Raw genomic sequence first — 19,224 nt, 5'->3', positions numbered from 1 at the left:
TTCATACTAGGTACAATTTGGCCCATTTTGTTAGCAACAATTTCCTTAAAAACTGTGTTAAAAAAAAACAAGAAAGTGAACATCCAACTAAAACACTCAAATGTGACCCAGCCGACTAGATCAGCATCTGAATGAAATGCCTAATTATAGGCGAGTTATATTTCTTGCCTATTACTTTCAGAATGCTATTGGTGCTAACCCTGTGTAACATGATGCAGTTCTCTTTCTCCTTATAACGTAGTAATCATCTACGCGAGATTGAGCAAGCATGCTAGAGGCGCTACAAAAGCGAGGTAGCCTCAACAGCATTTTGAAACTATTATTATACTGGATTCGTTGGGTATTGAGCGAGGCCTGTGTGCAGGTGACCCACAGGCTGCTTGTGTATAATGCCAAACATGGCAGTATACTTTAAAGAGTGTCATTTTTACTTCCTTACTACAACGAGCAAACCTGTGGGCCAATATGTTATACCTAACAGCCAATGTACTCTCCCTTTTCACATCAATTTGATCTTTAAGGTCATCAGTAACATAATGCCTCAGGTATTTAAATTTATGCACGCTTTTTATATTAGCTACATATAATTTGGTATTTGATTATAATATGATAATGTTATGGAGACCTCGCTCGCGTTATCAGTATACACCGACAGGGCATCAATGAGGAATGATTGGCGAAGAAAAAGCAGACCTTACCTACCTTAGGCCCACCGTGACGAATTCACAAAAACGAATCGTGATAATTTCCAGGAGGAACCGCGTAGAGATCAACCTGACAGCAATGAGGATGTTAATCTATCGTACTAACAATCCTTCTTCCTCAACTTAGCTCGATTGATCTATCAGAATTGACACATTTATCAGGAATTAACCATGATAGGTACTAGGACCTAGTATAGTATGACATTATATTATGCTAGAGAGGACCAAGTTGCAATCGACCTGATAGGGCATGTTATATTACCGCCTATACATGATAGGAGACTATATAAAATAAAAATTATTTATTTATAGCAGTTACATACCATACCAGCCATTAATTGTCCATTCCAGAACATAGACCTCCCCTTATTGGGGTTTTGCCAGTAGTTGCCACGCTTTGCATGCGGCTTGGCGCAGTTAGACCTTGGTGATGTTTTAAGAGGGGCACTGCTGTCCATCTTTTGACCATTACGTTCCTTTACGCCGCCTCTTACGGCACGCACGGGAAAGGAAAGGGTTGTCTATTCTATGCCGGGACCACTCGACTAATTCTATAGCGCATATTTTTTTAATTACGGGCCTACGACTTCGACTTCACCATGTAAGTTATTCCTTCCATCATTTGCCTCCCCTCAGAAGGCTACGTGTGCTTATATAGAAACACATAATTTAATCTTATGTGTTTCTATATAAAAAGTGATCTAAACACAAATTTAAGCCGAAGTATCAAAGTGGCGCAGTGACAATGAACTACGTATCTCAAACATAAATCATTGGAAAAAAGTTATCGAACCTCGTAATTCTATTTATCTATAATCGGTTCCCTCCCCTTTTCTACAATAAAAAAAAACATAAAACAACCCTAGAACCTAATTCTCAACTAAATATTTAATTATATTGTGGAATTAATTTAGTAAAACTAATTTCATTCGGTTTCAATTTCGTAATATAATTTAAGTTCATGTAATAAATTTAGAAAGTTAGTTCTCTTTTATGAAATCTACGACATCACTGAAATTATTTGATCACATTTAAGTAATAAAAATAGAAACAAATGGGAGAAGGCCAGAAAAATAATGTTTCTATTAGACTTTATAGCACATATATAATTTAGGGCCTCAATTTGACAAGCAAATAACATACAGTTGCGGCATCTATTTACATCCATATCTGCGTAAAATACTATGAATGGCATATACGTTACAACACAAAAACAAAATAAAGAAGGTAACAAATCAATGAAATAATTATCATTTGATCATTACGCACATAGGTACAATGTTTCGTCAATATCAATCTCAAGTCACAAGCATGACAAGGCTTCGTAAAGAGAAAGTCGGCCGCCTACAATGCGTACAGCTTCTTCGTATTCCATACAGTAAAGCTCTGTCGCATACGGTGCTTCTCGTGTCGTTTGTGCTGTAAACAATTTTATATATAATACTTACTTATTCATATTAAAAATTAATTAAAACAGATAATCAATTTCCTTATTAATTTAATAAGGAACACGTGTTACAAGTTTTATGGTACGAGTATATATCATTAAACGTTATGCGTATTATATTAATGATTAACCGTCAACAGTTTGATTTAATCAACATTAAGTATAACGGGTAATCAGGGATCGTGTATCATAGATTACAATATGAATTTTATCGAAGATCTAGTCGTGGGCGAACTTGTGTCAAGTTAATCATATTAAGCTGCCGTGTGTGATCAGAATGTTAGTAAGTCGACCGCGATCACCGGTGCTTGGCATATGATATATCATCTGGCTTGTTATTCAATATTGTTATTTGATCTTACAAAATTCGATACGTATAAAGCACAGAGTAAAACTACGTGTAAGGATACTAAGATTAATATCTTTAGTTAATCACTATACTCATAAGGAAGAACACGTAGTGCAAACAATGCGGCGCCAAGAACCGCCGCCGCCTCAAAGTACAGGCCGAGGAAAGAGCCTGATAGCTATGAGAACGAATCAGCAGCAACAACGAAGAATCCATACCAAGAGCCTTTTGCCAAGGAGTTATTCATCGCCAGCACCTAATAATGATCCAGATATTGCGTCGTCACAAACAAACCCAACAAAGGGCTACGTGTCGAGAAGTTTTTCCTCTCCGGAACCAAAGTATATAGATTACAGGCGTAATTCTGATTCATTCTACAGACCTAAAACTCACGGATCTAGAGGAGAATTAGACTCAGATCTTGAGAATTTCGAACCGTTTGAGGAATGTTTTATAGACATTGACGCAGACCAAGATAATATTTTGGGTACAATTAAAAGAAGCCCTGAAAGGGAGGAACCAAAAAAAGTAGTAACATCATTGTTACCTGGCAGTGGGTTGCAAAGAATTACTATGAAACCTATATCTTCAAGTACTTCACAAACACTGCAAAGCGCACGAGATGTCATGAAGAAAATGCAGAAAGAGGAAAAATGTAAGTACTTTAAAACATGTCACAAATATTTAATACAAATTATATTGTTCGTTAAACTATGGGAGTTAGACTGAAGGTCGTCTTATAGCCTTCACGACTTGTTTACAAGATTATGTATGCAAATAGAAAGATTAGTGTGTGTTTATTATCGAAATTTATGCGGGTTAAACATACAGAATGGATATTCAAATGCATTCAATTGTAATTTACTTTGATATACGTAGTTTGGTTAGGTATTGAATATTGAACAATTAACAGACAGGTAGTTTATGGGTGTAAATATCTGTGTGTAATTTTAGAGCACACAATCCGTAAATATACTCGTACATAGAATGTCTTATATAACGGACACAGTTTATCGATCATTATTTCCTATTTATTGATATAAATATCCAATAAGAACTATATCTAAACTGACTATAGGTAATAATACAATGATTTGTTAGTGTATGTTACGTTAATTATATAGATTGAAACATTTCTGAAACCGACATCTATTATATTAGAGTCCATTTAAAGAAAAATCATATGTCCTAGATGTTGAATTTAAAATCGTAGTTCACTATCCAGTGTGTTAATATTTTGCAGAAAAAGAATATTGTATTAGTAAAATATTGTATGATTTTCCTCTTTAAGGTTTGCAACGACAAAACTCTATCGAGTATCGTCTCCTTTCAATAAGTACCACTAACCTACAATTTTGTTTTATACATGATTCCGTGGATCTTTTTATTTGATATTCCTATCACAGTACAAGACCAGAGATAGACTTTGTACAAAAATAGTCTGCATTAGTACCATATTCTAAATAAGAAGCTGTATTTCTATTTGGAATTACAAAATATAGATGTATTTTATCTATAGTCCTCGGGAATGATAACGAATGAGGGACACTTCTATAGTATCCAGGATAAGGTCATATTTATAGGCCCTTGTTTCCACTTTTGCATGTAGTAAATTGTCAGCTTATATGAGTAAATATAAATAAAACAAATTATATATATAAAAAAATTATATGTTCTCATTGGAATTGTTCTTCACTAACTCCATTCAGTTGTGGATAATAAAATAACTATCGTAGTTAACAAAAGGTGTTCTAAAATACACGAACATAAAAGACAAAATATAAGGATATTTCAACAAACTGTGGTTTATCAAATATTAATTTGACATAAGGTTACAGTGTTTCTATATATTTGATTGTAACATATATGTCAGGAAAATATATATAAATATTAAGTTATTAGCCGATATTTTGTCCCGCGTGGCGCTTACCGATTTATATAGTGATGAAATCTTAAAGATTGATGAATGTAACGTACTAAGTGGAAATGGTCATATAAAATATTCTTATTACAAATAATAAACTCTCATTAATAAAAGAAACTAAATGCGTTCTTGAACTTGAAATTGTTGGATTATATAAATCGTGGTTGGCCAAATCACAAATATAAGAAAGCAAAATTATATTGGTCGCTAAAAGATGAGCTATTGACAGTTGATAATGTCATATTGTGTCTAATACATAATGTGCTCCCGGCCTAGAATGGACCATCCCTTCTTTTGCCGTGGGTGTCGTAAGAGGTGTCCATCTTAAACTTCATTAAGCGTGGCAACTACTGGCAAAATTTCCGCTTTATGGGGGAGGTCTATATTTAGCAATGGATAGTAACCGGCAGATATGATGATAATGATGATGAAAAAATTATTTGGTCAAAACAACAAACAACAAATCTCGAATCAACCTTCATCAAAAATTTTATAGGATATTTTTTCCTTGCATAATTTACAGACCGCAGTATAAACTTCAAACCAATGGTATTAAAAATGCCTGCACGGCACACCGTCCATGACCAACACGAACAATCAGGTATCGAAGAATTGCAGTCGTCTCCACCGCTGGAGCTGGAAGCAGCAGAATTAGAGAGAGAGCTAGACAGGGCTGAACAACACCTTGAGAGGGAGGTAGCCATAGCAACGGAAGAAAGTGATGCTGATACGGTAAGTTTGAGTATTATATTTTTTTATTCTACATTATGTTTATGTAATTCAATAATTGGAAAATATCATCTATATTATTTTAATTTTTTTTTAAGACAAATTTGTATTTGCATGTCTCTGTAAGGCAACATATAAGTCATCTGAAGGACTTATTAAATATTTATTGCCAATAGGTACTATCTAACATGCTAGGTTTTTTTGTAATTAAACAAAAAGAACCAAATGCCAACTACTGAGTACCTATAATGCAATTCTTTCTCCGTTATATATATATTCGTTCGTTATATACATACATATATATATATATATATATATATATATATATATATATATATATATATATATATATATATATATATATATATATATATATATATATATATATATATATATATATATATATATATATAATATAGAGTCAATGATTTACTATTTGTTGCTATACATGTCGGATAAATGATTATAATAGGAACTATTTTTATCATTTTACATTGTAACCTCAATAGACTTGAGAGTTAAGCGGACTATGCCCCGAAATAACGTTTCAACTGTATAACAAATTAAATTACACTTAACTCTCAACGATCACGGTGCTTCCATCCCATTTTGTACAGAAATCGGTCTCTTAAGTAAACTAGAAACTGTGTGTTTAGAGTAACGTCTCTTTATTTTTTTTTTAACTATTCGGTCCAATTTTTATTTATTTATTAAACTTTAATACACCAACAAAGTGTAAATGGCGTACTTAACACCATATGGCGTTATCTACCTGTCGACCAGTTTTTTACTGTTTATTACGTGATCGTAGATGCATACATGACATAACAATCATGAAAGAAATCAAATGAGCTGACAAATTACTTTTTGCCTATTTCTTTCAAAGTATATAACCAGCCAAGTACTTGAATTTCATATAATACATTGGGTCGGATTTATAATTTTTAATACCATCATAAATCGTCATTAAAATAGACGCAAACTTGAAATATGCTGATTATTTATCTGCAGCAATTTTGTCAGACAGTAAAAGTGATCTTATGATTTGGAGTTTGTTACATTTAATATATTTTTCTCCTGATAAATTTGGTTAAATCTCAAACATTCCAGAATTTAGGGTTTACTTTCCGCCTCAGAGTGTTTTTTTGACTCGGGTTCTGTCCATTATTAAATTTGAAGGGAGAAGACATTATCAAAATTTTAAAGGATTTTGTTAATTATTTAGATGATTAATTTGACAGTTTATATTGCTCAGTTTATATCAATTTTAAGTACATTACGCGCTACTATAAAAGGCGCATTATTTAAAGTAAAAAAAAAAAAATAAAAAAGCAGATTTGATTTACACATGCATAAATTTTCGTATTTTAATATTAAGAAAATAAGATTTGTGTATCTTTTAATTGACGGAGCAACTTTGCTCTTTAGTGCTTTTATGTAAATTTACAATATGTAAGGCGCGGCAACTGGTAAAAGAAACATAAAAGCTCAACTGCCACGTTCCAGTAATAATTGATGCGTGGCACGAGACGAGATTACGCCACGGTCTCGACCGCGCTCCAGATACGGCTGTATTTATATTGGTAACCCCGATGATCAAGTTTTATGGGTCACTAAGCTATGGACTTACTTTTCTCTTTTCTGTTGTTTTTACTCATCTCGAATAAACAAGATGTAATTTCAATAATAGATTATTTAGGTACATTTTTAATTAGTTTTTTTTTTTTTTATGCATTACTCCTTCTTTTGCGAGCAAAACTAAGACATGAATAGAAATATTTTTTAGGTCCAATCTCTGGTCGTATAAATTACACTAACTACAATATTTTTCTCCATTTATATCAAATAACAATAACTATATTAATTATGTCGTATATTTTATCGCTTTGCTGATAGACGACATAATGTCCACATTATTATTGTTTTCTGTGTGAGAATATTTTCCTCTAATCGCTCGTTTGCTAGCCAGTGTTTTGTTTACTATGGTTACGGTCTAACACGTGTGCGGTGCAACTCTAGCGATATTATTAGCTCCTCGTACGCCATTCGATAATAATACAATATTGCAAAACACACATACTCTTTACAACATTTCATGAATTTCATTTGCAATAATTATGAATTTAGTGTTGTCATGGTCAACAAGATAAGCAATACTGTATACGGTTAATGAGGTACAAGTTGAGAGGGGTGAAAGGAGCGTGAGGCGCTATGGTTCCCGTGGCAGCTGAACGTAAACATCGCGTGATCGATAGAGCTGTGGCGGCGTCGTAGCGTGCCGTGCTCAGCGACGCCACACTCGATGGTGGTTGCGTTACTTCTCGTCTAGTTGTCGGGCCTTCGAGTGGAGCGCTGCGCGTCTAGCCAGTACACCAGCGGGAACAATAAGCACGCCTTGACCTTGCGACGCGCGGGGGGCAAGACGCGCGATGACGCCAGCGCGGCCGGCACGCGGTTCGGCTTTCGGGTGCGATCCTCCGCGGACGCTATCCGCGTAATCGGTGGTCAGCGCGATTCCGAAGTTGTGTCAAAAATATCGGGGCGGTGGGCGTCACCGCAACGACGGGGACTCTCGCGACGCTCTCATTTCGCGAGCCGGCGCCGACGCCGACGCGCCTCGAACGACCGACCGAGCCGACTCCCGATCCCGTACGTGTGTACCGCGACATGCGCGTGCACCGACATGGGTAATGTGCAGTGCTGCGCCAGCGGACGCTTCCACGAGGGCAAGCTGCCCAAGTCGAAAGATAAGAACAAGAAAAAAAAATCGAAAGGAATTAATAAGAAAACAAACGGTGTTAGTGATAGTAAAAAGAACGGTAGTGTACAGAAAGTGATAACCGTGGCGGAAGACAAGTCTGAGCGCGCTGCGCCCGTGGAGGCGCAGGCGCAAACTTCGCCCGCTGAGGATGCCCGTGGGAGCGACCCTGCGCAGCATGACACGACACAGCAGGGTGAAACGCAACCCGCCAACTCAGAGGACACCGAAACGGATAGTCAGAGAACAGAGTCCATGGCAGTTGCTAGAGAACGCTTCTTCAATCAGGTACAAAAATGTTACATATAAGAGTATATTTTATTATTAGCCAGTAGAAACGTTGTGCTTGCAGCGCGTGACCAAGTAATCCCTTTATCGTTGCGGAACGAATCTGGCGGTCGGTATAGGTTGTTCTGCTTTACATCAACTAATATTATACAGTGATAACTCCTTAATACCTACACGTTTATTATCTTAAACGCAATTAGAATCAATAAAACAGATGTATCTACGTTTATTTGTTTATTTGTAGACGTTTATAGAAATGCTAGCAAAACATTGAGGGTTCCATATATAAAGTGTGGTTTACACTTTGTAAATAAATTAAATTAGAAATTTTTTTTATTATATAAAACATTAGAAGTAGAATAATATATATAATATACGCATAATTTACAATATTAAAGTGTAGAGTCGTTGTTGTATGCGTTTTAATTCAAAAGAAATAAATCTTTACAGTTCATAATATGCTTAGTATAGTAGAAAAAAACCTACATATACCTATCACATATATTTTGGACATATAATTAGTTATGAACAACAATTAAACAAACAAGTTGACATCAAGTCTTTGTTTATTAATTATTTATATAATAATTAGGTATATAACCACAGCATGTTGTGATAAGATGTAACTAATTGGTATCAAGTTTTGCGGAAAAAAATATTACTATTCTTAAATAATTGTTAATATTACATGGTTTGTTTAATTTAATGATACACTGCCATAGATAAGGCTTCCTACGAGTGTAAAAAAAATAAATTGTGTTGAGATATCACTATTGGTTCAAAATTTACATAAAGAAAATCGTAAATTACTTAATATTTTTTGAAAAATCTTAATGAGTTAACTAACATAGCTCATTCCATTAAACTGTTTGTTTTTTAAACATTAATGAGAATGAAAGAAATATATTTTTGATACTTTATAAATGAATACTACTACCAGTTTTAAGGAATGGCTTGTGTTAACGTACTATTTAACATTTGAATTACAATATGATCAAAACAAAACTCTTGTATGTTGTTGAACTAATTTCACTAACGTTCAAGTACTAAAGTAATATGTAGAGATGTACATACATTAAAACGCTTGTGAGGTAAGCGGTGATAAGTCACGTATAGACAGAACCTTATAAGAAAAAATTACGATAAAAAAATAGTAAAAATGTACAACAAAAACACAAATTAAACTAAATGGATCTTATACTTTTTATAAGAAAGAAGAATGAAGCTTCATTCTAGTAAAATCGTGTTTTTTTAACTTTTGAATTCTCTGTTGCCTCTTTCTTGCGGCCAATACAGAGAGCTAAAACGAGTTAAAAACAATATTAAATTATATATATTAATGAGATATGGATTAGAAAACGTACCTACCGAAAAATGTAAAACAATAAGAATTCATAGATACTCAAGTATTTCTTGAATAAATATCTAGGTTTGAAATCTATATTAATATAATAAATGTGAAAGATATCCTATTTGATTTTTTTATACCACTAAGGTGACAAGTAAACATACGCCCACCTGATGGTAAATGGTTACCACAGCCTATGAACGCCTACAATAACATTACGGGGTATTACGCGTGCGTTGCCGATCCTGAAGAAACCTGTTTACCCCCTTTTGAAGAACCCCCTTTCATGGAGAAGCAGTTGAATAGATTTTAATATAACTTTTTAAAGAAATTCATAAATTAAGATATTAAGGGTTTTAAATAATAAAAAAAGTACTTATTCTACGCAAACATAATCGCAATATGATGTAGATAAATAATATTTAATATTTTTATGTAAGCCACTATCGATATAGTGCCAGCGAAAGGTTTAAAAAGATATTGATGTATATCAAAATATATGATTTGTGGGTTTCAGATTACTATAAAATTTCTGTTGCATCAGTCAACATAAATACAGGTATTCAAATAACTATACGAGTATAAACATTTGTACATATAGACGGACAGTTGTAAAATTTGCTTGTCTCATGCGCAGCGCTTACTGTGTATCCGTGATGATCTAATGTGCATTAATTAGTATCGAGATTCGCATAATTCGATTCAAAAGGTCGTAAAGAATTAAGTGTCGCATGTACTAAACTGATCTCTTTATGCTGATACAAGCGAACGAATCCTTGAACTAAATTGATTCGGTTTCGAAGATATTCGACATTTCACTATACTATAGAAATTACATATTCATTTAATAAGGATAAAAATAATTGTGAAATAGATACATTTTAATTAAATAGTAACACACTGTCACGTGTTTAAGGTGAAGTTATATTCCATTTCAACAGAACTCAATGAAAATTAAATTTGGTAAAAATTATTACAGAAACACTCTCTAAACGGAATTAGTAACAAATTGAAACATTCAATAAATTAATTTACTTTTAATTTGTACTACTATTGGAAATCTGCAAACTGTTTTACGTTCGGGTCAATTATTCGTTTGTTTACATTTTCATTAACGTCTATTAAAACAGACCATACAAGCTCAACATCATATCGATTCGTTCCATTAATCTTGCAGATCGATCGTGTAAATAAACATGAATAAATCCATCAATCAGAAAACATGATCGACTGAATTAGGATCAATTTGAACGTAGAATTTCTGCCTAAATTTCAATACTTACTATATGATATCGTAGAACCTGAACAGAACTTTGGTATTTCATTTGGCTTCCATACGTATACTTCTGTTTCTTTGCTTACTTAATCTTTTAAACGTTTCGTTATCACTAAGATATATTTTTACGAAAGGTTCGTATGTGAAATTTGCATTCGTACGAACTCGGGGCGAGTCACTTTTATTTTTATAAAAAGGTATCGAATTCTACGCGGTAATGTCTGAAACTAACAAAATCGATCCCATAATTATTATCAGTAAATAATATTAGTTACTTCCCTTTAAATAGTGAATGTATAATTAATCTAGATTAACACGTGGAGGAAATCACCAAGTTTGATAAATTGTCGTCCATAAAAGTTTTTTCAGTATTTTTTGCCCCTTACAACGTCAAATCAGAGCAATTAATTAACGATTATCTAATTTTCTTAAATTAATCTATCTTTAAAATATAAACCAAATATAAAAAATCAAGATATGTAGGTTTTATGAAGACGAAACGTGACCAGCACCGCAGGCCAACAAAATTTCTCTAGGTTAATAATTATTAAAAAGGAGTCGTAGCCTTTTTTCAAAGTAAGTACTTCCTTCTAAATGACAAACATTATATTACATATAAAAATGAATAAGCCTGTCTCAAATGCTCAAGTTTAGACTTTAGACCTCGTAAATTGATGTAAATATTACACAACTGGAACAGAATAATAACGTATTCTAGTAGAAACTATTTTAAATCTTCAAGGGAATTATAAATACAATATATTAAAGTGAATAAATATTTGGACCTACTTATTTGGTAAGAGCAAACAGAACAAATCATTATAGTAAAAAGCGTCCAAATTTCATTACTTGTAATAAGTAAAGCAGTATAAAAACATGTTCCTCATAATATTAGTTATTAGATGTTAATATTAAAGTAATTAAAATAATTTGACCGTAATCAACACCTACTTAGATAATTTTAGATGTTTTATTTTTCCCCACACTGCAAAACTCAAAGAATATTTTCCTGAGTAGTTACACTTTATTATATACAGAGAATTTCTTCAAATAAAAATTTATATTCTAAACATATCGGTACCGTACGTGCCTAGCTACAACTGGAATCGCAGATGAAATGTGACTGGCCTGCATCCAAACTATTCGACATGAGCATAATAAAGGTAGAATATGCTGCATTCAATATATTTTCTCGGCAAACGCTTTATGTATTACGTTAGCGCAAACAATTTAGTTCTTAGAATTGTTAAATTTGTATTGTTAAAATTACAACGTTATTCTCACCGAAACAAAATTTAAATTATAGATTTTATATTCGTTGATTGACTTAACATCAGTCTCTTGAACTAATCTAGACTCATTCTCTAACTAGTCTACACTCTAGACTATAAAAAATTTCATCAGATTTTAAACTGTATTTAATGTACAACGTAGTCCAACCTTCATACTTTAAATATCTACGCGCAGTAGTCATAAGTAAAATCACGGTGATTCATCTACGTAAAATTAATTCCCTCTTCCCGTGGGAGTTTTCGAAATTTCTTCGTAGAATAAACCTTGCGTCAGAATATAAAGAATATCTGTGTTAAATATCGGTCGATCCATACCTAAATACAAACCCTATTTCAGCAATTCAGCGACCCCTTATAGTAGATATATTTTAATTGTGACATTCATTTTTTGATTTTACTATGTATGTAGTAGATTTAATTGGCTTACTGTTGATATATGTATATCTAATTATTAAGTCATTATATCTCTAAGCATCCTTCAATACAAATAAATAATGAAATCTGTACATTACTCATTTATACTCAAGGAAGAAAAATAACTTTTTATTCCTGAAAATCTGAAAATTTATGAACAAGAAAATTTTAATATTTCTTGATAGATCTCATGTAAAAAATAACAAGAAGCGAGAACGAAACCGATCACAGAAGATTTATGGAACATAGAGTTCACGTATCTACCTACTTGATAGAATGATTAATACTGAGAAAATAATCTAGTTTATTTACGACATAGAAAAGTTCGTAGGATGCGTACAAATGTAAATAAAAATAGTATCACGGTAAAGGGGTGACGTGTAGCGAGATGCGAAGACTTACTCACCATGTCATTGACTCAGCGTGGAAAGTGACCAAGTGATTTGAATTTGCTCGTTTTTGGAGCAAGTCCAGGCGATTTCCCGAAATAACTGCGATCTTCCGAGTTGGCGCTGTGTATCAGTGGCCCAAACGGTAGTTGGTTCCGTTCGATCCGCTCGTCTGATCTTTACGACTATAGTACCGGCAGAATTATCAAGAAAATAAAAATATTTTTCATTGAACTGGAAGCATTATGTTATTAAATAATAATAGCTAAAACTAATTTCAAATTTAGGTATACCTTCACCAATTTTTTAATATCCTTAGTATTATTAAACTAGCTGACCCGACCATCGTCGTTATATCGAAAGCTGTTGGACTATAACAATGTTTGGATTGGCAACTAAAAGTATTTCGTATAAGAAAAAGAAATAGGGGTTATAATGTTTGTCTGGTCAATTTTCCCAATTTTTCTCTTCATAAGAACTTTTTCCGGATTTTAACGAATATAAAGAAAATGGCAACACAAGAATAATCTCTATCTACTGTAAAAAGAATTATCAAAATCGATTCAAACGAGAATATCACATAACATACATATAAATAATTTAAGATTATGTTTGACAATAATGGACTTCATTATGGCAGAACCAGTTATTTTAATTTAAATACTAAATTACTAAACCGCTTTTGATAAAAAAAAATACGGGACCAATCTGTTAGTATGTATATCCTTTCAGATAAAAAAGAATTTCTCAAATAGAGGTACAACTGGCAGAGTTATGAGGTAACAAACTTAAAAATATAGAACCACACTGGGAACTTTTTTGAAGTCGGTTGAAAAAAGCATGCGAATCAAACCTCTTTATCCTTTTGAACACCATCCAAGCTGCTGTACTATACTGTATATTAAAATGAAATAAGACAGTTTCCCACATTAATTTTAGCATCGATAAATACTCTTATTACTAGGAAATATTATATGTAAGAACATATTTATACACGGTTTCAAATTTACGGCGCCACGTAAGAAAAATATTATTTATTTAATTAATAAATCATCATTGCTACGTAAATACTTATACACATATATAAATATGTTGCCTAGGTAAGCATACTTTTTATGCTAATCGTACTAAACAGTCGATCTTCGCACGTTTTGCATCTATTATGATGTAATTTGTTAAGTATAAACATGCTTAGTGTAAATATTTTACTGTTGCGTTTGACATTGAAACTGAGATGAATTTATAATATCGGTCTCTTTCTCGCCTAATATAATGGTACGAATAAGAACGACCTATGTTCTTGTTTGAACAGGGTTTACTTTCAGTATCAGTATTATTCGCATACTACGTTAATTAGTTAAACGACATATTTAAAATTATGGCGTCCTTTTTGAGTGAATATAATTCCCGCATTATCACTAAACAATCTATCATTTACTATAAAAAAACATCTCCATTTTAATTGATTTAAAAAATAGTAATAGTAGAGAGTAGATAGATAGATAGATACTCTTTATTGTTTCCTCCAAAACATTACAGTAGTAAACCTATTATGAATAGATACAAACAATTACAGTAGTGACTTCGATTGTCGGTTTGCCGTACGACCTTTTTTTTAAATAAAATACCCACGTTACTTACTAATATTGTAGTTGTCTATAAGCAAATGAATTTCTAAAATCGATTAAGTACTTTATGAATTTATCCATTGCTAAGAAAAAATAAAAAATTGCTCTTTAAAATATTGAGATATCTACCAAATTACATTTTTATCGACTATTTAACCACTAACAAGTACTACACTACATACATAGATTGTCGTAATAGACCAAGAATAAAACATTTAATAAATTGTCGTATGCAATTTGAAATAATAAGCAAACGGCTATAAACTGTAGACGTGAACACCATAGACATCAGTCACCCTAAAAAAAGGCAAACTAATCGATCGATAAAATAGTTTCAGTTAGCGCTCGCACGAGAAAGAGCACACTGGATGTCACTATCCCATTCTTTGTCACAGACTCCCTATCGATACTAATTTTATAGATGGAATCGTTTACTGTCTTCTAGGGGAACAAATAATACGCTGCGTTGTCCTTAGTCCTGAGGACTTAGGTAGTCTTCAATAACATTTAATTTTACTATCAAATCTAACTAAAATATTTCTAAAATTTTTAAAATTTATGTAATATTCTTAGATTATATTTATTTATTATGATTAGATTTTATTTATTCTTAGATTTTGCATGATAAATAGTTATGAGTGATTTCTTTATACGTCTATATTTATTTAGTCTTATAATTTCTGCATTTTTTAATATTACGCATTTTATTTACTACACTCATTTTATTTATTAAATAATACGTCAAGATACATTTTATGCGTTCTATATAACACTGATAAAAAACCGAGTCAGCTAATTTGAAAATTACCTGACAAAAGTTGACCCTCAGCCTCAAAAACCTTGATGCTCTATCTATGTAATCTAAGGTAATATTATAGACTGTAGTAATGCTTACCATATACCAAGTATGAGACCTTAATCTAAAATCGAAACAATGTCGACATAATCATCTGCAAGGAATACGAGTTTCTACATTGATTTCGCCTTATATACTGTATGGAAAAAATAAATATGAATGAGCATATTTTTCATATCTTTTTAATTATTATTTATAAATGTTTTATATCTTTATGCCAAGTTATTTATTGTAATTTTAGGCGCATCGCAGAAAAATAACCGATGATTCCACAATCATGGTCAATATAAAATAAATTTTATATAATTATTAGGTAGGCGCGTTTAGTTTTTATTAAGTTCTTATCTACGATATCATTCAAGTGGACTATATGTATTTCTTAATCCCAAATACTCGCACTACGTATGTATCAACTTTCATGATATTAGTTGATCCGTGAGTGCGCCAAGAAGTAACAAACAAACTCATTACGCAAATTAACAATTCTATGTATCTTTTGAATCTCTCTAATTTTTTTAATGGGTGATGTTTTATGGTAACTATCCTGTGCAATCGATATACACTGGCAGGGCACCAATGATAGACGACTAATGAGGATGAAAGCAAGTCAGTTAGCCCAACCTGACGAATTCAACTAGAATTAGCCACGGTGGTTTCCAGGGAGAACCACGTGGAGGTCGATCTGACAGGGTATATTACTAGTAATGAGACTATTTGACCTCATTACTAACAATCCCTTTCCCCCCAATTTCTCTAATTTAGCATTCAACCATCAAATTTTAATAACTCCAAATGAATAATATTCTATCCCTCGTATAATAAGCAATGTTTTTTTTAATGGGTGAAAATGGAATGGTAACCCTACTTGCGCTATCGGTATACGCTGGACACCAGTGAGGGATGATAGGTGACGATGAAAGCAGGTCAGTAAGCCCACCATGATGAATTCGACAAGAATTTACCATGATAGTTCCCAGAGGGAACCGCGTGGAGGTCGACCTGAGATGGTATATTGCTAGCAATATACCATTAGACTTCATTACTAACAATCCCTTTCTCCCAATAAAGAATGGTTAGGTGTGTTAATTTAAGATGAAACTCTTAAATTAAAGCAGAATAATAATGTATTTGTTATAATGTATAAAATGTTCGCATTGGCTTTTGTCCAGCAATGGACAGTTAATGGCTGAAATAATAAATAATAGGATATCCTTCACAAACCGATGAGAGCCACGATTACCACTTAGATGCTTGCATCATATACATAAACCATAAACCACTTACAGTCATGCTAAACTCATAACTGGATTCATAGGATCTAAAAATAATCGACTAAAATCACCTTGATGTTGTAGTTTTGTTTCGAGATCTTGTTCGACCTCTCCTTGATTCTGTATACCTAGCAAGCGTCAGTGATTCGCAGCTGTATATTTTCAAACGACTTCAAAAGGGGGAACTTCAATTTGACTGTTTCTAAAGTTTCCAAACAAAATTATGATAAAAACTTAAATTTTTAAATAAACAATAGTTTTAAAGCCATTGACACTAGCAAAAAGTTTCAAAAAATTAACATAGAGACGCGGTCCGGTTTTTGTCTATTGTTATGAACTAAGGATAAGGAATTTCGAATTGTAATACATAATTTATATATAAAGAAATATAAAAATGTCTATATGTTATAGATTGTTTTATGTATGGAACCCTCGTCATTTTTTTTTATACAACTTAGAATGGCAAACAAGCTGACGGCCCACCTGATGGAAAGTGGTAACCGTCGCCTATAGACATGAGCAGTACCATGTTATGTCCATGGACATAACAGAGCGTACTATTTCGCCCATGATACCCCCCATGCGTTGCCATTCCTTTCATCACCATGCCAATCAATTCACACTTAACCGGTTTTTATTTCTTGTATACCGCAACGCAATATCTTCGCCACTTCTGCACCAATTTTGATGGTTTTATCGATCAATAGAGGTTACTCCCGTATTGCCCCTTGTCGTATTCTGGTAATTTTTGTGAAATAAAATTTTTTGCCCAACTTAAGTACATTATATTCTGTTTGGTAGTGGTAGTTAATCTGTTGAATTTAAATGATTTAGCATAATTATTATATAATTTGTACCGTCAGTTTAAACGTTTCAAATCACAGTAGCAAAAATTATCTAATCTTAAGGAGTACTGACTAAATATGGTTTTATCCACTAAGTTAACACAGCCTCCAAGGCTGTTATGTTATACTAAACGATAAGGTAAATACTCATAAGTACTCACTACTAAGTAAAGTTGCGTTTTTGTGCAAGAAATATTCATATTATTTAACATTATTTTGTTTAATTGTGGTCTGAGTTTGGATTTTATTGGATCTATACCTACATAATACTAATTTTATTTTTTGGGGGAAAATTGACTGTAAGTAATGGGTTCTAACAGCCCCATTGCTAGCTATATACCCTATCATGTCGGCCACCATCACGTGGTTCCCCATGTAAACCATCATGGTTATTTTTTGTCGAATATTAACAATGATCCGACTGACCTACCTTCATCCTCACCTATCATTTATCCCTTATACCCCGTCAACGTATACCGATAGTGCAAGCGGGGTTACCATTATATATTTACCCGTTAAAACATTATTATTATTAATAATTTTGTTTTTATATTTTATTGGATATATATGTACACATCGTTTACCAATAGCGCAGGCGGAATTATTATTACTTACTATTATATTTATTTTCACCCATTAAAAAATCATATACAATTTATCCGATGTGAAATCCCCCAAATGTCATACGATTACACTATTCTTTAAAGTTTTAAACTTTAAATAAATATTATACGTAAATAAATAAACATTATTCTTTTACTAATTAAAAATAAACAATAAAGTGTGATGACTAATTACTTTCCTTAATATTTATACAATGTTATTTTGAACTCCCAATATTATCATACCTACTCGTTCAACAATTAGTCCATTACCCTAAAGTTTTCTTAAAAAAATTGCTTTCGGCAATACAACCACCTTACTGTACTTATACAATTGTATTGTTATATTTATTAGTTATATTACTTTGCTATGTATATTGTATAACGCAAATAAAGTATACTCATTTAATACTCACTCAAAAATCTAATAGACAACAAGTATAAACTAACTAAACATTAACTTTAGTAACAGATATGAAACAGGCTCGTTAATCACTAATTACTATTCCACGATCATATCAATGAACGACGTCACACAGCCAAAAATATTATATGAACTAATGCCAAGTACAATTGGAATGCCGTCGTATGTACCGTTAATACCGTACAACAACCAAATCTATAAAAATCTAGCAAATCTGTAAAAACAAGATGTAAATCAAAAGTTATTTAGATCTTGTTTTTGAAAGTAAATTTATCATCAAATTATTTGCTTACTGCACTCTTGACATTGTAATTTATAATACCATTTCTAGCGATTTTGTCGCTCCGGGCATACATTTTTTATGCCATTTTTACCGGTCATCCATTCTCAAATTTAAATCTCTCTTCCCCCTCCCCTTTCCTTTACAGACCCTTGGAAGTAATGTTAATAAAGAATAAATATATATATATACTCAGTTATGTGTAATAATAAAAATAATTACTAAGACTCCTTTTAATGCAAGGAAATCCATGTGGTGAGATAACAGCTAGACGTAAGCTCAAGTAAGGCGGGTCAATGGCGCATGACGTCATCATAATAAATAAATCTTATATGTGATACGCGTATGAGACTGGTATGTTTGGATGCCGCACCCATGTCGTGATTGTGTTTCAAATACT

The 19,224-nt window shown here is 32.6% G+C and overlaps 1 protein-coding gene across 4 annotated transcripts in view; it reads left to right on the top strand.

Moving 5' to 3' along the window:
* The first annotated feature begins 2,578 nt into the window (after nt 1-2,578).
* LOC113517368 (NAD(+) hydrolase sarm1) overlaps nt 2,579-19,224 on the top strand; it is a 100,722-nt gene continuing 84,076 nt past the window's right edge. For 2 of the 4 annotated variants that reach the window (XM_052901644.1, XM_052901643.1), the window contains exons 1-2: nt 2,579-3,155; nt 4,948-5,156. In XM_052901644.1, coding sequence (XP_052757604.1) covers nt 2,621-3,155; nt 4,948-5,156 — 744 coding nt within the window. In that variant the 5' untranslated portion in view covers nt 2,579-2,620. Of the gene's footprint in view, nt 3,156-4,947; nt 5,157-7,611; nt 8,200-19,224 lie in introns of those variants that run through there. The other 2 variants (XM_052901646.1, XM_052901645.1) reach the window with 1 other exon arrangement.

The sequence above is a fragment of the Galleria mellonella genome, unplaced genomic scaffold (assembly GCF_026898425.1).
Source record: "Galleria mellonella isolate WM207_F2 unplaced genomic scaffold, CSIRO_AGI_GalMel_v1 utg78, whole genome shotgun sequence".
Taxonomy (NCBI): domain Eukaryota; kingdom Metazoa; phylum Arthropoda; class Insecta; order Lepidoptera; family Pyralidae; genus Galleria; species Galleria mellonella.
The sequence above is the reverse complement of the archived record's forward strand: the minus strand, read 5'-3'. Positions and strand labels throughout refer to the sequence as shown.